The sequence below is a fragment of the Geospiza fortis genome, unplaced genomic scaffold, assembly GCF_000277835.1.
Source record: "Geospiza fortis unplaced genomic scaffold, GeoFor_1.0 scaffold92, whole genome shotgun sequence".
Taxonomy (NCBI): Eukaryota; Metazoa; Chordata; class Aves; order Passeriformes; family Thraupidae; genus Geospiza; species Geospiza fortis.
This window is the reverse complement of record NW_005054389.1, coordinates 2,444,892-2,468,530: the sequence shown is the minus strand read 5'-3', so window position 1 is coordinate 2,468,530 and position 23,639 is coordinate 2,444,892. Positions and strand designations below refer to the sequence as shown.

The 23,639-nt window shown below is 39.4% G+C and overlaps 1 protein-coding gene across 1 annotated transcript in view; it reads left to right on the top strand.

The window, feature by feature from the left end:
• Nucleotides 1-23,639, top strand: part of BICC1 (BicC family RNA binding protein 1) — a 57,059-nt gene that overhangs the window by 7,947 nt on the left and 25,473 nt on the right. The window contains exon 2 of the mRNA XM_005425563.2: nucleotides 4,112-4,181. Within this exon, the coding sequence (XP_005425620.1) occupies nucleotides 4,115-4,181 (67 nt within the window). The 5' untranslated portion in view covers nucleotides 4,112-4,114. The remainder of the gene's footprint in view (nucleotides 1-4,111; nucleotides 4,182-23,639) is intronic.

Below are 23,639 nucleotides of genomic sequence, written 5' to 3'. Positions count from 1 at the left end.
TCTGCGTACTTGCACCAGGCTTTGGGCTCAGTTTTGTAATCTCTTTTTTAACTCCTTTTATTCCTCAAATTTCCTCACCAAACCAGTAGTCCTTGATGCTGCCCTGCTGATGTTCTCTGGCCTCACCAGTTTTGGAGTTTAAATTCCCAATGGGTAACTTCACACAAACCTCTTTTGAGTCTTGTTCTTCCTTCCCATCCTTGTTCTTGCCTTGCTTTCTCCTCCCCCCAAACCGAAAAAACAACAAACCATTAAATACAATAATTCTGGTTCCAGCTACACCCATTGCTGTGTTCTTGCTGCCAAAAGTCATGTTCAGGGATTAGTCATCCTCTCAGATTGTGCTGCATCACCTCTTGTGCACTGCAAGAGATAGAACTAAGGATCACCCCACGCAGAATTTCACATGTCTGCTGTGTCTCTTCAGGTCTTGTCCTATGGAAATATATTTTCCTTTCATTTTCATCTAAGTTATATTTCATAATTCAAATAAACCATAAGAATAAACTTGTTTGTACAGCTGTAAATGCATACAAACTGAGGGGACTAAGACAACATTTCTGAAAGCTGAAGATGCTAGATGAACACTGAAAATCTGTGAAACCCAGTATTCCAAGACTAGGCCCAACATCTTCATGGTGTAAAGTGAGATTGTCTCGGAGTTTCCCACGTGGTATTGAAGTTCAAACTGATTTAATTTTGTTCTTTTACTCACTTGCCTGGAAAAAGAATTTCATTTTAGTGGGGAAGGAATTCATACTGGGTAACTACAGAGACCCACTAGTAGATGCAGATTCCTGTCTGACCCATTTTTCCTTTCACTGTGATTAATACCTGAAGCAGAAAAGGCCAAGATGCCCAAATCCCAAAGGTGGGAAGGCCAGAAATAGGTATCTTACCAACACTAACTATAAAGAATACTACTTTGATTTAATGTGCCTGCTTTAAATGAAGAAAGGTCTGGTATATATGTCGTTCTTGTTCATCCACTGTGTGTAAACTATTTCCTTTGAATTCTGAAATACTTGTGGGCTTTGGGGGAGTTTTGTTTGGTTGGTTTTGTTGCATTCAGGACATTCCAGTTTCCATCCAAAATCAGCTAAACAAAAAATACAGCATAAGAAAAAATAATTTCTTACTGTCTTAATGTAAAAACTCCCTAAAGTGCTTAAACTATAAACTTTTCAAGCTGGAATACAAGAAAGCCAAAAGCTTGTCTTCCAGCTGCCTTACAGTTAGACTTTTTTTTTTCTTGAAGGCCCAATGATTTGCAACTGAAGCCAATTTTTTCAGGGTCAGAGTACAGTCTGATTTGTTTTGTTGGTGTCTTCCAGTGTCTTGTCCTCTTCTGTTTTTTCTCCACTGAGAATAGCTTACATATTTTGGCTTGTAAACACTATAATTACACTTGGGCAAAGGAGAGGAAGGAAAGTTGTAGAAAGACAATTTCTTCGGTTTTCCTTCATTTTGAGAAGAAGCATGAGGTTATTTGTTGGGACTTAAACCTTGCTGGCAGAAATGCCTGATCCCTTTGGTCAGTTGATTCCTCAAGGCGAGCAGAGCACTGATTAGTACTCACTCTATCTCTTATTTTGTGTGGAAATAAGGGAAGCTATGCAGAGGTGCTGTTGTGCAGAGATCATGAACTCTGAGTCATCCCTAGGCTGAATTTCCCCTGAATGTTATGTAACTCGAGTATTTATACAATTGGAATGCATGTATTATAGCTGGAGCACTTGAGAGTTTCTTTTTCATGTGAGAGCAGAACCCCTGTTCTCAGGGTATGTGGCATAATACTGATTTCACTAATAAAGCAGTTCCATTGCAACATGCACTTGAGGTTGTCATGGAATTACTCCAGATTTTTCAGGGAAAAAATTTAAATCTTGGCACTTAGAATTCCCTAGGTTTGAATGGTAAAGCTAAAACAAAAAGTTGGTGCAACAGTGATCTATGCAGTCTTTAATCTCATCTATGATCTTCAATATCATCTTTACTTTCAAGTTTAACTGCTCTCATAACAACTTAGTTCCAAGTTTTCCAGAGCTTTGTGACAATTTGCTGTTATAAAAAATACAGTACATAAATAGTAACTTAAATACAATGATAGTTTATGAATTAAGTGGTGTAGTTTATTTTTTTTAAGTGTTCTTAGGGAAGTCCTGATTTATTGTAACATTACAGCCTGGAGCTGAAAGCCAGCACAGACTGAGCATTTTGATACTTCAGTAAATGTACTTAATTTAAATGCATCCTGACTTTTTTTTTTTGCCTAGCCTAGAATAGGAGATAAACTTGTCTTTGTAGGGGCCAAACTGAGTTATCTTTTTTGGTCTAATGTGGCAATTTTTAACGTTACAAAGAGCTTAAGGATACTAGATGGCCAAATCTCAGTGGCTGGCAGTCAGTCTGCTTTTCCTTTGAAGATCTTATATGCATCTTTCTCATATGTCCCCAGAATGTGCAGCTGTGAAATTGTGGGCTTTCATTTTATTTTATTTTATCATAAGAAACGGGGAGGATTTAATTTCTTCAAGACAGAAGTCTCCAACCTTTATTGAGAGGGTAAAGGACTGATGGGATGTAACACTTGCCTTGAATGACATGCATTCTTCTTCTGTCTCCTCTCTTGTGGTTCCTTTCATGTTGGATCTTCTGTAACTCAGTCCTGCACTGTTCTTTGTTTTAGCATCTCCCTTTTCCTTTTAGCCAGTGCCTTCCAATTTTCTGTGTATTTCACTGCCTCTTGCACAATTAAAAAAAAAATCCTCACCCAAAGACTTTTATCAGAGACAAGTGAATTCTTTGAAACAGCTTTTTTCACATCTGGATTGAAAAATGGTGAAAAGTATATGTATGTTGCTGGTAGAATTTCACCCTCCTGGAAATGTTTTATTTCAGCTGTAACTTATTATCCAATAGTGCTGAAACCAAAAATACAGTATAATGAAGTCTGGCTGATGCTTTGTTTTTCCACATGGCATGCTAATCTGGAAGTTGTTGTGGTGTCCTTGGGATTTGGATGTAGAAGATAAGAATTAGGAACTGTTGGAGAAATCTGCCTTAATTCTGAATTATACTGTTATGGAAAACATACTGGTATTGTAGCTGTTTTCTTAATGCATTACTCTTCTTCTTGGAAGTGGCTTTGCTAATTATTTTGACATTTTAATTGTTTTTATTCCATCATGAGTATGATGAGAGGTATGAGCTCACCATGCTTGTTGATGAGACCTTGGTATAAAAGAGAAGTCCTTTAGTCTCAGTAGACATGCCCAGCATTTCGAGGAGCTGGGTTTCCATTCATCTGAAGTCCTTGGTGTCAAGCAGTTCCTTGGAACTCCTGTGTTACAACTAAATGGGTTGGTGAAGCTCTGTAGCTCTGTGCCAGGATGAAATTTCAGTATAATCTACCTGTAAGAGGGCTGGTGGCATTTTCACTGAGCCCAAGGCAGCAGCAGAATGACAGCTGACACTGAGCTAAATGGCTGCCTGGTTTTCACAGTGTAAGCGGGTGTGCATAGTTTTTCCCTGTTGGCTGGAGATGTACAGATAGGTTACACACTGTGTCATAATAAATAAATGCTGTCAGATGTCTGCTCTGACCAGCTAAACTGAGAAGTAAAAATTCTTGAGTCTGGATAAGCTTAAAATGAAAAGCTGCTTTTGGGTAAAAGCGAGGCAAACCAATATATTTTGACTTATGGAGACTCAAAAAGACTCAATTTAAATTTGATAGGCTTTACTTAAGAACCATTTTAAGGTAACTGAAGAAATATTTGTGTTGAATTGTAAAGTTTTGAAATTCCCTCAGAGATGGATGTGGAGTCTGCTGTAGCTATTAGTGGTCATTTGAACTTCATGGAAGCTGTTGAGCATTTTGGGTTTGCTCTGTGGAATTCTTTTGAATGATCAGAACTCAGCCATGCTTATTAACAGACAAAAGTTCTCAAGGAAACCAGAGAAGCAGTTAATGGCTTGTGCTATTTAAAAGTAATAATATTTAACAGTTTTAAAAATGGTAAACATGATATTTTCAGAAAATGTATGTATGCTTTTGCAGGAGAAAAATAAAAACTTAATTCTTTGAAAATGCTTTCTTTTTTAATAGATTATGGAAGAAACAAATACACAGATTGCTTGGCCATCAAAGTTGAAGATCGGAGCAAAATCGAAAAAAGGTATTTTATTTTGTTCTTTTTATGGGGTGGGATTTGTTGTTAGCGTAGTAAAAACCAGAGAATAAAGAATTGGATTTTTAGAGTCACACATCAATACTGGTCACCTGAAGTATTTCCATTTCAGTCTGCTGTTGCTTACAGAAATTTCTTGTTGAAGTTATCTTGGCTTTATATAGGTATTTGATACACCAACCCGTTTTAAGGAGCTTGCAATTCTGTGAGTATTTATTTAATCAAAATTGTTTTATTAAGCATGTGTGCCTTCTGCTGTATGATTCTGTATCTAATCAAAACAGTTTCTTTATTTTACAGCAGCCAAAGCCAGTGTTTCTGGTAACATTTTAGATGAACGGGTGTTTTGTGGGGTTTTGTGTTTGTTTCTGTAGAGTACAAAGATGAGTGTTGGCCAAGCCCAGCAGAACAGTAAATACTCATTGTGTCCCTGACAGGGACAGCCTGCACACTTTTTTGGGGTCTCCAAGAAACCTAAGTGGAGCTGTTGCTTAGGAATGACCAGTATTGTGGTTTAAATTATGTTTCTTTTGGAAGTCCAGCCTATTAGTGTGAGCTAAGTATACAGCCTGGACATCTCTTTTGGAAATAAACCTTCTTGTTCTGTTCTTAAGGAGTCATAGCTGTGACTGATGGAAAGCAGCACTTAATTTCTCTTCTACATAAAAAATATGAGATTGGGAACATTGCATGCATTTCTGTCCAGGCTGATACATATTTAAAAACCAAGAAAACGAACTTCAGATAATTTCTCTCCATGTTATATATAGAATGTATAGGTGGAGGTGTGGGCTAACCTTAGTAAATTAATAACATCTCTTGGGAAGAAAAATGATCTTTTTAGAAAGGTGCAGGATTAATAAAGTTTTTATGGTGTAAAGTGAGGTTGTTACTTTCCCACATGGTGTTAAAGTCCAAATTTATTTCATTTTTTCTTTTCCCCACTTGCATGGAAAAAGAATCATGCTAAAATGGGGAAGGAATTAAGACTGGGAAAATGCAGGTGTTCTGTATGTAGGCATTAATGTGTGGAACTAACATTTATAGTAATGCAGGTGTGACAAGGTCTCTGTGCAAACCTGGGAAGTTCTGTGTGCCCTCTCCTTGGGGTGCTGGGAATTGGTGCACACTTGATACTCCTCAGCAAGCTGAGGCACAAGAGTTTTTCTTCTGAGGGTAGAAAATAAGAAATAAAGTGGTGCCTGTAACTTTTCCCCCCTAATTTAAGTGGGCTTAGTTCTGAAGATGAAAAGCATGAATGAAAGGCAATAAAAGAGGGGTAAGAGAGGTGGTTGGTTGGGTTTCTGCATTGGCACTTGGAGATGCAGCTTTAAATTAAATTAATTTAACCTCTTTATTAGTGACCTCAAGTAGAAGATAATGTGGTGAAGCTCTATCAATACATGGAATGAATTTGAGTACCATGGGAAATAAAACAGCTGGAAGAGTTATGGGCTGATAAAAGTAAAAATTGAGGAAAGGGAGCACATATTCCAGCTGGGCATACTGAGTGAATCTGCAGCGGGAATGATTATCCTGCAAAGTCCTTCTGCCAAAAGAAACTTTAGATAGTGAGATAGTGATGGGCTGTAAACAAGACATTTTAGCAATATGCTAAACTATTAAAAAAAGTGTTTCAAACGCCTGTGGATTTCAGGGTGGCTCTAGAGTTAAGACTTGTACTCTCTGGCCAGCTCAGGTGTGCTGGGTTGTGTGTATATACACATAAGATAGTAAATTACAGCCTGTGCACAAAGAGCCCCTTAACCCTGAGGTTCCTATTTCTTGTGAAATAAGGTGCAGTTTATATGTTCTGTTTACACTTAATACCAATTGTTTGCAATTCTGTAACTTTCCATTTGCAACTACAGCAGCTGTTTATATAGAGGTAAATATTCCAAGTGTTTAACATACTCTTAGCTTCACTTAATGACATTTTGTGATTGAGAGGAGAGTCTGCAACAAATAACTGGCTGGCTCTGCAGGGACTTGACCTCAGATCGTGCTCTCTCTGCCTGCCTCCTTGGCTAGAGCTGAGTGCCTGAGTCATTCATGAGGGAGCAGCAGCTATGGATGGACAGTGCTTTATCCCAGCCCCACGCTGGACCCAGGCATCGCCCAGACATGCCAGATTTTTGGTACAGTTTTGCAATATAATCTGCCTGTGGTTTCAGCAGCTTCACATCCTGTGTGTTGTGGCCTTAGGTCATTCATAGCTTTCCTCCCAATACAGGGGAAAACCAGTCATTAGGAAAACATTGCTTTTCTTTCTGTGATATTGGTCAGTCTGTCATGAAGCACTCAGGGCTCAGTGGTGTCGTTCTTCTCACTGCTGGTGACAGTTTTATTTAGACACTACTGATACTAAATCAATAAGAGCAAAGCATGCTTTGTTTTGAATTGAAGCACAAAGGTATTGAAATTTACAGCCAAGGTGTGCATAGTAAGATTCAGCAAGGATATGGAGGTTAAGTTCTCTACAAGATCCAGAATCCTTTTGTGATCCTTAAAAAAAATGTGCTATAGTGAAGCTGAAGCACCAAGAATAGATGACTTGTGAACCTCTGTATCATTTCTTTTCTGTTATATGGATTGCAACTTTTAAATCGATGAGTCCAAAATTCTTTATTTTAGGTATCGTAGTGGTAATTCATTAACTTACACTTGATAAATATTTTCTGATGGGGTTTTTGAATTGCAAAAGACTTATGTCTGAATTAGGCATAAGCGGATTTAAAAAAATTGCTAATTTGAATTCATTATTTAATGTGTTTTCTAAAACACATCATCACAAAGCTAAATTTAAAAAAAAACTATTATCAACTTTCAACAGTTTCATAAGGGCAAAACAGGAATTTCCTGGTTTTAATGAACACCAGATGCTGTAGCCTTACTCTAGTGATGAGGAGGGTTAAAGCATTTAGAAATAAATGTTTAGAAAACACACAAACATATAAATCTTCCACAGCATCTTAAAGCAAGCCATTTGTTCAGGTTGCCAAAGAGATCCCATAACATGAAGGATTTAGGGAGGGAAGTGAACAATTTAAAGCTCTTCATGACTGATTCCATCAGTAATGAAAGAATTGGCACTGGCAGGGTTTGCTCTGCTTTACACTGGTGCTGTAGAGCTCAGGGTGTATCAAAGCCTCATGTTCTGGAGGTCTGGGATCTTCTCTAGTCTGGTGAATTAAAGACCAAATTGAGAGACAGTAACTTTGGCTCTCAACGTGCTTTTTTTTCACTCTGTTGTAGTTACTGTTCCTTTGGAATGCTGTTAATTGTCTTTTAAAGATTTATTCAGTGGTATGAAAGCATGAGTAGGTTGCCAAATCCTAAATGATCAGATGCTGTAGTTCCACAAACGTTTTCCAAGCAGGCATAAGATAATGGGATTTTCCCTTTCCCTTTCTGAAACACTGTCTTGTTCTTGTTGTCCAGCCCTTTCTGCTGTGCTGTCTTTGGTGCTCACATGGGGGACCAGGGTGGCTGTTCCTCAAATCTAGCCATGGATAATTTTTACTTTTGCAGAGGGGATGTTCTTGTTCGTTTACTAGGTGTCTGAACCCTAACTATACATGCTCATATGTTTCCCCATCTGTTTGTGTGGAACTGGAATGCTTAATGCCTTGGAAGCAGGTGAATGTCATGTTAGCCAGCAGCAGTGCTTGTGGATAGGTACTGAAGGTGCTCTTTAGGAAATGGATATATGGGAGTTCAGATTTCACCTATATTCCTTACTCTTTTTATTTCTAAATTTTCCCTCCCCCATACCCCTGTGTCCCTATTCCAACAGCCATAAAGAGGTTGTGGGATGTGTGTGTGCTCAGAATGCAGCTTGGAATAGCTTTTGGGGGACAGCCACCATAAGAATCCCTTCAGCTCTTGGAAACTTAGTGGCTTTAAGCAGGAAGATGATCAGAGAGTTGGAGCAGGGAATATTTTAGTATGTTAAAAAAGATGGTAAGGGGAAATGCAAGATAAATTGAACTTGCAGAACAGGTAGAACTCTTCCACCATTCACTTTTAAAAAGGACTTCTCTTGCTCTTTTTTCTTCCTCTTACTCCCATATTTTCATTCCTCTTCTATTTTCTTTAGTCTCCAGCTCTTTTTTTATCTGTATCATATCCTGAAATTACCAATTTCTTTTCTTTCTCTCTTGAGTTGCTGTTACTTTATTTTACCTCTTCTCTTATTTGCTGTTTCTGGCATTGTGACTTTTTGTTTTGCTCTTTTTCTGTTTTTCCTCTCTTATCACTGATGCATTTTAAGCTGGTCAATAAAAACCTATTTGTACTTTTTCCATTTGATTTTACATTTTACCAATTCTTTCATCTTTTTTAATAACTTAAAAAAATTTAAACTAGTTTGTGTTATCAAAGCATTTCCTACATGCTGTTTTTCATTAGCATATCTCCAACACAAGTACAGAGCATGTTAAATTCACATCAAAGGAGAATAGCAAGAAACATAGTGGTGCTGATGGTACTGGAAGGAAGGCAGCAATAACTGTCATTGGGCACTGCTGGCATTCATTGCCTGGCAATTTGGCTTCATTTTTTTCATTAAACTTTGCCTTTTGCAAATTATCTTTCAAGCCAAGTGCAACTGTTTCCCTGTTTGTATCCTGTGCTGTGAAGGTAACATGCACAGTGAAGTTAATAACTGAAATACCACACTTGAGGCAAATAACCAGAGAGATTTCAGCCAAATCAGTAAAACCTCACTCTGGTTTATTGGAATGTTGTTTAGGTACAAGGGAAGCATTCTGCCTGTTTCAGGAGGTGTTGTGATAAAAGGTAGAGCCTCCTTTTTGTTAAAACAAATGTCACTGCTTAGTGAACTCAAGGCCAAGCTTGTGAGTTACTGCCTTAGATATCTAGAGGAAGCTAAAATGTTTGTCCTTTCAGACCTTTAAATCAGCTTTCAGTTGTTTCCCAGTACTGTGATAGAAGCTGAAGTTGATATTTTCAGATGAAACAGGGAGGGAGAGAACCGAGAACTGCGGTGTCAGGCTGTGCAGCCTTAGGAAAGTGTGCCGATAAAATGCCAGGTTATTTCTTCTTTTGCCGTATCTTTCTGATAAATCTGATTTTAGGCTTTTTAGATAATTTGTTTTTCTTTTCAGAAATATGTCATTTTCTCAATTCAGTTTGCCAATGCAATCTTTTTTGAAAAGAATGTGAACTGCTTTTAAAGCTAAACCTCTAGCTTTAAAACCAGGAGTGGTTAATCTATGAGTAGTTCAGAGTTGTGCCTGCCAGTTCAGCATCCCATTGCAAGCACTTCATCATTTGCACATGTGTTCCATGGAGGGATTGCATCACTGCTTAAAACACAAGTGCATCATAAGTTATGCAGTATTGCTCTTTGTACTGCAGCTGAGCTGAGTCCCACATTTGTACAGAGGAGAGACTGCCATGCAGGAATTCCACACTGCAAAAATCCCACCTCAGATTAATGGATGCGAGTGGGACTTTGTCAATGCTTCTGTCCAAACTCAATATTTTATTACTAAATATCAGTGATAATGGAAGAGTTAGTAACCCTCCACAGCATCATTATCTAGGAGTCTTGTGAACTTTAAGCATTGCTGTAACCTCTTGTAGCATGTCTGGAAGTCTCTAGAGTTTCCTTCCCCCCAGGAAACACCCAGCCAATCAAAAACCACAACCCCAAAACCTCCACCAAACCAAAACACCCCTAAGCAAACCAGAGAGCTCAATGAGGCAGATGTTGAGAAACTTTGAGTAGAGGGAGAAGTATTTGTGTGGTATCAAGGGGTTTGGACCCTTGCTTCAGGAGATTCTCATTGCATTGATGGTATTTTGTAGTAAATGCAGAGTTTGGTGGAATTAACAGATTTCTCTGCTTTCAATTATTGCCAGGATTGCTGAAACACTGAAAGGGTTTTGGTCTAGGCCACTGGATTTACATTACATACCTAATCTTTTTCTAAATACCAGGTGTCTTGGTGTTCTTCAGATGCTGGCATGTCTGCAAAGGGCAGTTATGTAACCTGAAATTTCCCCAAGAAATTAGCCAAGTCCTAGTTCAGTCAAATAAACATAAAAGCAACTAGAAAATTCCTAATAGTTTAGGCTATTTGCTTCTTTGTCTTATGCAACTCCTAAGCAGATAATGCTGTGCTCTGTGTGGTTGTGTGGATATCTTCCCTGAAGGAGCGGTGCAGAATTGGGAAATTGGAACAGGGAAGTAGTGGAGTTGCCATCCTTGGAAGTGTTCAGAAAAAAAAAAATACAAACCAACAAGCCAAGCCAAGGCACTCACTGCCATGGCTGAATTGACAGGGTGGTTTTCAGTCAAAAGTTGGACTTCATGATCTTGGAGGTCTTTTCCAGCCTTAAAGATCCTGTGATTCCATATAGAATAATGACTGTTAGGATCACCTTATTTTTTAGGTCTTCGGTGTTTTCCTTTTCTTTAAGGCTTTACATACATGTTACTCCTTCTTAATATAGTAGCAGCCATAACAGAGGGTTTTAGTGGTTTCCTTAAATGACTTCCTTCTTCTGGGCCAAAGAGGCATTAGTTAATTTTTTTTCTTTTTTCACATTGTATATATATTATGCCTGATTTAAATTTTGTTAAAAAGTGATTTGGAACTAGCTGTATTGTGGAAAAACTGCAGAAATTAAAGATTGGGGATTTCAGAAATGGTTAAAGTTGCATGAAAACATTTTCTTGCAGAATGCTACTTTTCTTAGTTACAGTAGATTTGTTCTTAATTCTTTCAATATAGAAGTGAATCCTGCTACTTTTTTAAAGACTATGCCCAAGTAAAATGTGAGGTAAAACTACTCATTTTAATAGGATTAAAAGCCCTCCTATAATTTCATTCACTTCTAAAATTGCAATCTTTTCCTTTGTAGCCATATATACCCTCTAAAAGTGCATTAAAATGTTGTGAATAATAGGAAACTGAACTTCATGTGCTGGAATTGCTTGTGTGTCTGCCACTACTTACCTGTGTTGCTGATTTATCAATCTTAAAGGAAACCACTTTTAATTTTTTATTTTAATTTTTTTAAACACTCTTTAAATTACTGTAGAAGAAATTGATATTTTTGTTTCTGTAAATGCAACAAGGCACTGAGTTTTACTTTGCACCTAATGTCTTAAATGGTGAATCAGCCCCACCTGGGAAGGTCACACAGCATCGCAGGACTACCAAGTGCTATAATGAATTTAGAACTCTCAAAGGTTTTTCATAGGTTGGATCAACTCCTGCTCTTGACCTACTTTCATGTATTTGTGTGCTGTTTCTAGCTACAATAAAACCCCAAAACCAAACCTGATCAAGTGAATGTGGGATATAATCAACTAGTTTTCCTGCCTTAAATTCTGTGCTATGAATAGCCACTTAATTGGTTTAGAGCCTTAAGCTCCAATTAAAAAAAAGGGGGTAGGGGAATTAATCAGGTCCTTGGAGACCTGCAGTCATAGGTGGAGTTTTTCTGACAAACTTGAGCTTCTCACCCACTAAGATACTTTTGAAAACTGTGCCAACTGAAAGGCTGTAACCCTAACTCTTGCTAGGAACCAAACATGTATGGAGTGAGGACTCTTCCTGTTCCTTTAGCTAGGGATGAAGGGATGTAGAGTGATGGAGAGAAGAAGAGAGCATCTAAACTTCTGAATGGCCTGGATGCTTAAGCACACAGAGGCAACTTTTGTATTGGTCTCTTATTAAGGTTTAATTTGTTTAGTCTCAACACTGATTTCAGTGTGCACATCAATAGAAGTGTTGGCTCAGCTTGCCCCAAGTCATCCTACAGCTTACAGAGAAAGTAATGTACTTTATCCCAGCTGGAGCTCTGCCAGCCACTTAAACCTGCTGCTGCTCTGGTGCCTTCCTTTGCTCGTGTGGCTCCCTATCCTTAAAGTCAAGGAAGCAACCCCTGTCCCTACCTGATGCAGTGAGGTGAGGGAGATGGTGGTTTGATGGCTGCTGTGGGCACCTCAGGAGAGGAGCTTTTCACCTGGTTACACAGCAGGCAACAGAAAGGTGCTGCAGGATGGGCTTTGGAGTTCACTTCATGAGTCTTTCCCAGCTGCAAATGGAAAGGGGATCCCAGTGCACCGGTTTAAGACACCTTCATGTAATAGCAGAAGGCACAATGGGTTTTGATCACCAGACCCCAGGGCAGCCTTATTCCACATGTGAATAACAACAAAGATGCACTCACTTGTGCCTTTTCCAAGCACTTGCAAAGGCAAGACTGCTAACCACTTCTGCTAGAAGCAAAATCAGGGAGATATGATTGTTTTCACAGCTGGCAAACAGCACAATTGTGGTCTTCCCTCTCTCTCCTGCCTTGCTGCATGCTTCCAGGGTGTCCCCTGCCTCCATGGCTCCCTGCTAGGCAGCTCAGCCCTGCAGCCTGGCATGCCCTGGTGCCAGTCCCACTGACGCAGGGGGCATTCAGGGCCGCTGGCTTGTGGGGGCCAGTGCTCTTTTGTCAGCAGAATTTTTCCTGAAGCTGCTTAATTTTGGTTCCCAAGGTGTAAAGTTGTGGGTCTGACTTTATACCAGTTCAGTAAAGGTTTTCTCAAAAATCTTGGCATTTAAAAGCCTTTTCCTTGTTGGTGCCCTTGACAACAGAACTGTTGGTTTGGGTATTCTGTGTCAGCTGTGTGCAGCAAAATTCCTTTGCAGCTCTTATTTGACCTCACTAAAAACAGGAAAAAAGATTCACCCTGTTATGCAATTGTCCAGCTAAGGACTATGAATATAAGTAGATTTCCTAAAAAAAAATTCTACCCATATCTTCAAAGTAGATGAATTGCACATATGATTCTGCAATGGAATTGAAAGTTGCTCATGCCAGGAGATAAAGGGGGCTCTGCAATGTTTTTTGAGAATGCTGGCAGTGTTTGGGAAAGGGGGAGTAAGATAGTTTCTTATCTATGCAGTGGTTCATAAAATAAAATTTCAGTCAGATCTGGTAAAGGGTCTGGGAAATTACAAGGTTTTTCTGTTCCTCAGAGTGGCATTAAACTTGTTTGACCTTGTTGCAGCAGAACTAATGCTATTTGTATTACTCTAGTACTTTTTCCTTTAGAGAAGGGATTATTTATCCTCTTGAGTATTTTTCATGAGAGAAGACAAACTCTTGGTGTTAAGTGTCCATAGTACATTTTTGTTCTTTTGTCACAATGTACTTTTTCTTGGGTTTGGTTGGAGAAGTGTTACAAAAGGCCAAGTGTCATGTTTCATTTTTTTAAAGTATGATGTACTCCTGCTACCATATGTTTCAATCCTAATGGTTGAGAAGGCATAAAGGGATGCTGAGAAGTTCTTGCTACCAAAATAATGCATTACTGAATGAAAATGTCTGACACTAATATGAGTAACTGAGGGTACTAATTTAAACACACCAATTATGCATTAAGTACGATTGAGCATTGTTCAGTGAGTGGCAATGATAGGTTAGTAAACAGGACTTAAATTCTTGTTTTGGTTTGGAACAAAAAAATGCCTTGAGTAGCGGAGGCCAGAACCCTCCAGCTCTCAAAAGCTTAGAGAAACAAAGATGCATGGCAGAAATCTACTTAAGAGTCTTGTCACAGTTTGAAGGAAAAAAAGATATGTCCTTGAATATTACTGGGGAGAACACTACATTTTTATACTATGAAGCAATTATACCTAATGTGTGATATTCTGTAGCTGACCAAAAAAAAAAATATAGTCTTTCCAGGTTTTGATACAGTGTTTCTGTAACTTCCCCAAAGAGGCTTTCCTGGGGACAGGAGCACTTGCAGGTAGGGCTGGCTGCTGCATTCCCTGCTCCAAGCCTGATCAAGTCCTATAAACCTTCTGAAATTACAGTGTACACGAGTATCATCCTCTCCCTGCAAATTTGATATATTACTAGTAAAGTTCTGATATTTTTGAGTGCTTTGATTTCACGTGTTCTTTATACTGTGCATTCTAAATATAGACAGAGTCTGTGCCAAAGGCAAAGTGCAAACTTACAAAACCATCATTGATAGAAATTCTGGTCTCTCTAATGACTTCCTCTGGAAACTGTAATTTGAATCATAGGATTTTTCTGAAGTAGCACTAGAAGGGAATATCTGAAAAATAGCGGTAATAGAGTTTTCAGAATTTTAGACTTTTCATCTGTACAAACTTAACCTTGCAAAAAACTGTGCTGGTCATTTAATTCCATGATTACTTGGCAAGATTTTGTCTGTAAAGGAAGTCAAATCTAAAGAGAACAAAATCCTGGGCATAGCTAGTGTTCTGGTGACTTTTGTGGGCCAGATTTTTAATATTTAAAAAAATTTGTGTTTTTATGGTAAATGCTTGTTAAGCACCCTGGTAGGTTTGGCTTTGGAATTGGTTTTGTTTAGCTGGGGATTCCAAAACCATCTGGCAGTGCTCTGCAGCCATGGCCAGTCTCAGAGGGCTGCTGGCAACATCTTCCCCCTGTATTAACTCCTGTGAAAGGGAAAGGCAAATGAGCTCTTGTTAATGGGAACAGAGCTGTGGGAAAGGACAAAGTTGGGAATGAAGTGGAATGGAGAGAGACACGGAGAGGAAATGAGAGGCCGATGAGGAGACTGGAGCCAGTTGGAAAGAGGTAGGTGGGATGGCAGGAAATGTGAGGTTGGAGTGGGAGTCTTAAAGAAATGAGGGTTTTGAAAGAATGGAGTGATAAAGAGTTAGTGCCAAAGGTGGTGTAAATGGGAAAACAGATGGGAGGTGCAAAGGAGGAAGGTGGTGAAAATGCATATTCCAAAAGGTGCTGGGGAGAATTACAGCTTTCCGTTCATAGGTGCCTGGCATGGATTTCCAATACATATCCTTGTCTTGGAAATCAGATCAGACACAATTCTGAGGTTCTTACTTAATGAATGTCCTAGGGAGAAGCTGCTAAATGCTGCTGTATTGATGTGTACTTTAATTACTGTCCTAAACCAGTGATTCAATGTCTAACATGTCATCATTCCCATTTGGTGTCTTTGTGCAGCTTCCATAAAGTTGCAGTTTTGATGGCTGCAATTTAAATTTCTTAAACATTTACCAGATGTCTTGTCTTGCATCAAAACATATGGATGACTTAAAATACCAGGAATGCAAAATATGAATTTCTAGTCCATGGGAGCTGAGGATATTGGCAATTTCTACTAAGAAAAAAAATCACAAAATGGAGTTAGTATGTGTGCAAGTAAGCCAAGAGGGCAATGAAAAGGATTAATTTTGAGTGCAGCTTTCATCCAGCTGATTGGATTTGTGTCCAGTGCAATGTCAAATAATGTAAACTCGGTTTTGCAGAGCTGGAGGAGAGTAATAGCCAAGAAAGTAAGCTGTGAAAATACTGGGCTTCAGGAAAGTGCAAGCTTTTTTTTGTGGAATTGGCTTAAAATCCTCTAATGCCAAACACGCCCACTGAGATTTCCAGCAGTAAATTTGTAGCTATATGTGTGCAAATTCCTGTGTGTAGTTCCCCTCTGCTGTTCCTGCTGCCCTGAGTGCAGTGAGCAGTTACAAAGGGGAATTGACTTTGCTCACAGACGCACATTTGGTCACATCAAAGAAATCTGAATTGTCAGATTGAATGTGTGCTTTCTGTGAGGGGAAGGAATACTGGTTATTTGGGTGTGTAATTTTTTTATTTTCTTCTTGTGGATTTGCTTACTTGAAAGATGCTGCAAGAAGGAATCCCTGTAGGAATGCCATGACCGCGTACACGAGTGCATTTGGGAGAGGAGCAGATTTTGGATTCCATAAGATGGAGGTAGTTCAGAGTGATGGGGTTGGAAAAAAAATAAACCAAAAGAAGCTACTGTAGAGAAGTTCATTTATAGCATGAATTACTGGTGGAATGCCAGACCAAGATAAGAAAGCTACTACCAAATGGGTTATGCTTTTAATCAGCTGACTCATTATATAGAAAATTGCTTCTTAGCAGTGTAAGCAGCATATCAGCCCAAAAGAAGGAATTAGCAAGAAATAAGAGACTCTTGGCCATTAACTCTTTTTTCCTTTTCTTCCTAACATACATTAACAGACACAGATATTTTTTGCATATTTTCTACTCCATCTTCTGTTATTTTTACAACTAAACTTTAACGTCACTCATTGCCAGCATCAGCAGCAGCTGAAAATGAACATCTGGTAACTCAGACCTGAGTGCCTAAAGTGCAATTTCTAAACCTGTGTCTGCAAGTGGTGCCCTTTGCTGTTCTGCTCTCATCTTCTGGCAGGGAAAAGATGTGAGCAACAGCTGTGGGGAGAGGTGGTGCTCTCTACTCCTGATAATAATATGAATTTTTGTCTTGCTGACTTCTTTCAGTTGCCAGTGCCTTAATCTGACACAAGTTTGTTTTTTTTTTAATTTTTTTTTTGTATTTTTTCATGGGCAGGCTAAAGGTTATCCAGAGAGTGAGGTATGTGAGGCCATAGCTGATAACTAAAATATTGACAGAAACCTATGCCCAGCATTGCCATTCAGGAGTTAGACTGGCATAGTGGAGTAGGGGGAGTTCTGGGTCATATTTTGTGGTTTCTCTCAAGCAATTCTCTGGTTTTTAAGTCCAGTGTTTGCTGGTAATTTTTGAAGTAACTCTCATGCCTGGTATAATACACAAGTATTTACAGAACTCCTTTGATTTAATGCTGGTTGAAATTTACCCAAGTAAAATCAGTTGCAGGCAAGTTTATGAATATAACATATATTTATTATTGATGGAATTAGCGATTTTTAGGGGGGTTTTTGCTATACTTGAGCTAGAATTTGATTTTGCTACAGTTAATGTAAAACTTGTGTTCTCCCACAAGTATTTAGACAGCTAAACTGGGGACTATTTTCAGCTGACTTACGTTGTTCATCCACAGCTGGGACTACATTTTCATTATGCAAATTGGTGGGACATGAAATATTTGTAGGAGATGGCTGGAAAGGGACTGTAATTATTTTTTTCTTTAGAGAAACAGTTACTGCAAAAGTAACACAGGGATTTTTAATTTTTTTTCTTCCAACTGTGGATGTAGAACTTGAAACAAGGCTGATTTTCTTTGATTTTTCTCAGCATTTCAAATGGAACAGCACTGCCACCATTTTTCTGAGCAGACATACTCTCTGTCTGGAGCCCCAAACTTCCCATGTCTCACTTTCTTCTAGTCTAGTTTTCTTATAGCTTGCCAAGAGTGACAATGTTTGCATATTTTGCCATTTGAAATGAGTGCATGCACGTGAATTATCCAGTTTTTCTTTAGCCAGTGGCTGCTCTCTTCAGGGTGAGATGTAAAGGTGGAAAAATCCCACTGTTTTCTGTGTTTATGATGTTTGGCTTGTGAATATTTTGAGGGGAAAAGTCTTTTTAGTTTAAGTACTTCTCCCAAGTATTCACTTCAAGTACTCAGTGCTAAGCTTCCTGATTAACCTCTGGAGTACCTATTGCAGCTGAAGGATTTGTTACCTCAGTGCAACTTTGTAAATGGTCAATAATTTCTGTAATGTGTTGCTGTTAATCAGTCTGTAATTGACTTCGAGACTTAAAGTGGGTCTCTTGCTGACATTCTGTTGATTGTTTGGAGTGCCAGATTAATTACAGCACGTATTGTAGTTGTTGTATTATGACCTCCATCTGCTTTTTATTAACTTTCTCTGTAAATGACAAACTGTCAGTGCAGACTGTTTCGTACATTCTGAAGAAAAATTCCCCAAAACCCCACAACTGTGTACTTTAAAAATTAAAGAACCGTTGTGTTTAGATCACAAGTTTGTTTATTTCTTTTGTTTCTGGAGCAGCTGACTCAAGCACAGATGACTCCTCCCTGTTTTGCAATAAATAAATGGACAGAAAGACCATCCCAGGCCATTTGAAACTCAGCCACAGGAGTTGGTGTTGGTTCTCTCTGATCCGAGCAGTCGGACACGCACAAACCCACAGCATCCCTTGTGCCAGCAGCTGGCAGCAAATCCCTCATTTGTTGGAGTCACTTATCCCAGACTGCTGCCACTTCAGAAAGCACCCCCAGCCATTAATTCTGCAGAGTAGGTGACAGGCAAGGAGGCTTTTAAAGAGAGTCACATTTGCCTGAGCCTTTTATCTCATTTCGTGTGCCTGCAGCCACCAGAGCTTAAAGTCATGGATTTGTACTGGCTCAGAGGAAGATGAAATGTATTTATGGTCACACTGGTGAATGTTTTAAGGAAACTCTAGGTAGCAAAGGAGCCAGCAGGTGTGCATTGTACTGTAACTACACTCACACGAGAGTGATTTGAACTTTGGCCGTTCCTGTAAGAGCAGGAAGGTTTTGGGCTTTTCTGGTTTTGATCAGGGCTTGCTGTGTTTTTTGTGAAGAGCAGTGATTTGCTTATACTTGGCCAGACAAGGGAGGGGTAGAATACAAACACAGTTGTAATATGAAGGGAATTATCAAGGGACTTAACATCCAGTGAGTGTGCTTGGCAGTAACTATAGTAAAACTGAAATTTCAAGCCCCGGAATGTAGTTACATAAACTTATTGCTGTAATTAAATTACTTGAGAGTACAAATTTGTCACAATCTTTCAGTGAAAACTGGAATTAGTTGATGCATTGGTTTTGGATTTTTAGGAGCTTCTAACAAGCAGGTACCTTGCAATGTGCTCTGCACTGCATTTGCAGGTAAACTGGAGACTGAGAGTGTTCCACTCTGATGCCCATCTTTCTATTTAAACTCAATTTTTGGGACACCAAATGCAATTCATCAGAGTGACTGCTGAAATTCACATTGCAGAGATGCTCAATAGGTGATTAATTTCCCAGAGGTGAGTTTTGCTATTAATGCAATACTGGGAGAGACAGATGGACAGAAGTGATGCAGAGAAAATTCATCTGAGAACAGCTCTGGAATGACTTCTTGATTTGAAGGCAACACTGGGCATCTTTCAGGTGTTTGGTGTTCTTATTTCTCAGTGTACCACAAAGAAATTACCCTTGCAGAGGAACTGTAGGCAGTATTTGCTTGCTCTGAACCCCTCCATGAAAAGAAGAGCAAGAGTTTTTAAGTCACTGTTCTTCAGGAGATGAAGGTTCTCTTCCCAAATCAGCTGCAAACTGCCTGTTCTACTGGTGGTCCAGCCCCAGAATTGCTCCTTGCAGGGGCTGTGTCCAGAGCAGCTCACACAGGGGGTGCAGTCAGTCAGAGCAGTGCCAGGATTGGATGGGGGAGCACTGCAAGGAAGGCTGAACCTGAGGCATGAACTTCAGCTCATGAGTCAGATGATGTTTTTTATTTAGAAAAAGGAGTCACAAGGACTTGTTTGAGAATATGTGTGTGAGAAACTAAAATTATCTCATGATTTATGCATCAGAATTGCAGCCCTGAGTATGAGTCCATGTGCAGTGAAGATACAGTGCTGTTATTTCTGATAGGAATGTCATGGCTGTTTTCTAGGTCCTCTATTAAGCTGATTTTGCAATACTATAGCTTTTTTCCTCTCTGTATTTCTTATTTTCTTTCCCAGGCATTGTGATTCTGTGTTTGTGCTTTGAGATACAAAGGCAACAGACATTTAAGTTATGAACTGTGAATTTGTTGCGTCCATGATGAAAAAAAATAAGCCATAACAGGCTTTGTGTCCTGCTGAGAAATTGCCTTGCTTTGGGTGGCTGCTTGGGCTAAAGGCTGAAGAGCAGCAGCAGCAGAGCTTCATGGCATGTGCCTTTTTGTAGCTGACTGTATTTGCAAAATGTCCCTGAAGTCACTTTTTGGAAGTAAAAGAAGGAATTTAAGTTGATCGTGGTGGTAACTAAAGTTGTGTAACTGAAATGGAGTGTCTTGGTGATTACAATTAATTCATTCTCATTTCTTCTTTCCAGGTTTTCTTCTCTACCTTGGCCTTCCCCTTCTCCCTTGAAATCTGGTCACTTTTCTGTTTAAATTGCCATATGATCTGTTACCTCTTCCTTGTCTTCCCTCTTTGCTTATGCTTTAAGAGAAGTCTTTTCAACTTCATTTCCTCTGTCAGTGATCCGAAATCCAGTCATCAATAGTTTTTTTCTCCAAACGTAATGTTGTACAGGTAATCTATTTTTTAAAGCTTATCTGATGTTTCTGGCTAATTTTCATTTAATTCTGGGCATTCTGAACATGATTTTTCTGTGTTCTGCTGGGATGTTTCGAAGCTGCTGGGAGATCCAAATGTGGGATTCAGCTGTGATTCATGTACAAGTGCATCTCATTTCTTTTAATTTGTGAGGCTTACATCAAACAGATACTTCACTCTAAGAGCCATTTTAAGTAGCCTGTTGCAGATTTTGACATTTTCTTTTGAGCTACACTGAAATCTTGGAGAAACAAGGTTCTTTTCTCTGCTCTACCAGATGCTGTGCTGCATTTCTTCAGGTTTCTGTGTGTGTAAGGTTGGTGTGTTACTCAGTCTCTGCTTTGTGAATATCTGTGTATGTCTGCCTGTGTGTAAGTGTGTCACTATAAATGGTGGAGAGAAGTGAGCAGGGGATTGCTGGCTGCACATCACACAGTTGTTACAGAGCAGGGCTGAAAAGCAGTGCTCTGGTGGTTAATGCTCCTCAGGTGAGAGCATCCAAACTGTGACAAGAGTGAAGGGCTCTGTGTAAACTGCCTTCCCTGGAGGGAACAGCGTGCAGAACAGTGCAACAAGTGTTTGCTCTTTCTCAGCTTCCTTCTCATGTTGTGAGTTGAACAGAAATTCTTCTAAAGATGGTTTGTAGGTAGGTGCCAGTAATGGGGGAAGTTAAGAGTGCAAAAATCCTGGGAAAACAGTCTTTCAAATGTGTGCTCACATATAGGCAGTGGCTCTAGCTCCTCTCAGGGACATTTCATAATCAGTTGTTTGTCCACAACAAACAGATCCCTCAGAATGCCCAGAGCCTCAGGATATGTCTCCTCTGAAGACGCTATTAATTGCTTGCAGCCCATGTTGAGGTTTATGATGCTCTGAGTAGGCTTTTGATCATGCCCAAGTTAGCTGGGTGAAGTCTCGTTCAGACAAAATGATGCTGCAGTCTAACTTCAGCTAAAAAGCAAGAAAAAAGACAAGCCCCAAACAAAAAAACTACATGTTGTTGTTGAGTGATACCTCTGAGAATACTCAGGAGTCTGCAGTAGGAAATGGCTCATTGCATTCTGCCTTAGTACACGAGTAGCTTTTCCCTTCTGTGGTTTAGGCACTGGGAGGAGAAGTGAGTGCCCTGAGTTGTGTTGGAGAGAGGATGAGAATTCTTTTAAACTGGTAAGCCAACAGCACCGAGTGCCCAAGTGCTGAATTTAATTTATTATTCAGTCAAGCTCCTTTGCATGTGCCCTTACTCCTGAGCATTTGCTCCATGCTTTTAGCCTTCATGTTGCTTTTCCATGGCAATAGTTTGAGACTCTCTTGGCTATTAACAATCATGTACTTTGGTGAGGGAATGTCCACTCCTAAAACTGTACACACAGTATTTCTTAATTTATGGGCCTTAAGTAAATTGTTTCAATTTAATTATCCTTTGTTCCATATTAATAGGAAGCCTTATTTGACCTTCTTGCTTAGTTCACTTGTTTTATAGGTCTGTTTTTTCATCTTATTGTAGGGTGATCAGTGTATTTGCCCTTTCAGATGGGAACATACCAACTTCTATGTGTTAATTTGTTGTTTAGGGTTTTTTTTTTCTTTTTAACTTCTCACATAGCCTAGTGTGTTTTTCTTAGTACTTTTGGGACAGACACTCTCATAATTTGTCCCTTAAAAATTCTGGGTCTCTTTTGTCTTTTTGTTTGAATGGCTCAAGTTCTGTAATACTCTTGGGCTATTCAGATCTTAATCAGGCTCGTTAAGAATGACTGTCATCTGCCCTGGTGTTGCCCAGTTGTCTGGCTATTTTTAGAGTAGTGGTATTTTGGTATTTGTGTTACTTAACCTAAGGCTGTTCATCCTGTAAACAAGCTGGATGCATAGCTGTAGTCTGAAGACCTGCCCTGGACATTAAATGTAACATTTGAATTTCAGGAGAGGCTTACACAGTTCAATGGCTTCATTATTAGCAATATTTCTTGCCTGGGAGAAGTTGGTGTAGATGCATTTGCACTGGCACAAATATGCTTTTTCTTGGAGGAATTTTGTTTTGTTTGCTGAAGTGTCACACACAATAGTAGCAATAAAGCTGGAGGCTTGCTGGTGTAGCTGTGGACAAAGACTGGGGAGAGGAAACTCTGCCAAAGTGTGGAGTGAGGAATTTGAGGATAGGAGCAATAAAAGACCACTTGAAGGCAGGAGTCTGGCAAAATGAAGACTGTTGAGAAAAATTTCCAGCAGTGTCTGTTGTGTAACTTCAGCTTTCTATTCTATGTAAATATTCCTCCATTCTTAGTGAGGGGGGAAGGCCTGTTAAAATGAACTTTATCTTTTCCATTCCTAAAGAAAAATATACTGCCCTTCAAAATTGATGGAAGAGATGGATTACTATAGAATGGCATTTTTAATAGTTTGCATGACACTAATCATGTTGTTTCTTATGATTTAAAACCTTTTCCAGGGTCTGATACTACACATTAAATAAAGTGTTAAAGCCTTATATGCTTCTAGTGCACAGACCTTTGTTCTGTGTTTGCAAATAGCTTGCAAAGCTTTGGTGCCTCATGTCTTTATTTGTGGTAGGCACCTGCTCTTTGCTCACTCCAGTTTTATATGGAGCATACTCCCAGTTACATTGAGGAGCTTAATGAACAAGGTGATTTTTTCCCCCCCAGTAAGAACAGGCATCAAACCTCGTGTTCCTTAGGGATGAGGGATGACTTAGCACCACCTGGACAGAAGTTGGTGGTTGTGGCCCCAGCCAGGGGAGTTGTTTGGCCTGGCTCAGTGGGTGCTTTCCCTCCAGCCAGGGCTGGATGCCCATGGCCCCATGGGCCAGTGGCAGTAAGCACTGGAGGGCTGCTTTGTGCTTGCCTGCACTGTCACTTCCAGACATCATCACACTTGGCTCAGTTTTGTGCCTGACAATCCTCTCCACACTTCTGAGAGTGCCATGGGGATTTCTGGGGGTTTTGACAGTGCATTGCTGCCATCACACCTGTAGGTAACTCAAATATTAAATATAGAGTTTTATCCAACCAAGATTTTTGTCTTAGTGCCTAAGACATGGTAGGATTTTTTTCCCTAAATTAAATGTAACTGTTAATCCATGGAATCAGCTGCAAAGCACACGAGCTATTTGATTCCATAGCTATATCAAGAAATTTTGTTTCTGTAATACACAGAAAGTCAGGTTATTATGATGTGATTGTCTCTCTAAATTCTTACTTGATTGCTGAAATGATCTGTTTGTTGATTGTTATTTGGGTACCTGTGTGTTTTCTGCAGATCATACATAGTTTCGATGTGCTTTCGACTCATACAAGGCCAATTCAAACACTTCAAAATATTTTAGTTACAAGTAATTCTTTTCAGGCAAAATTTGAT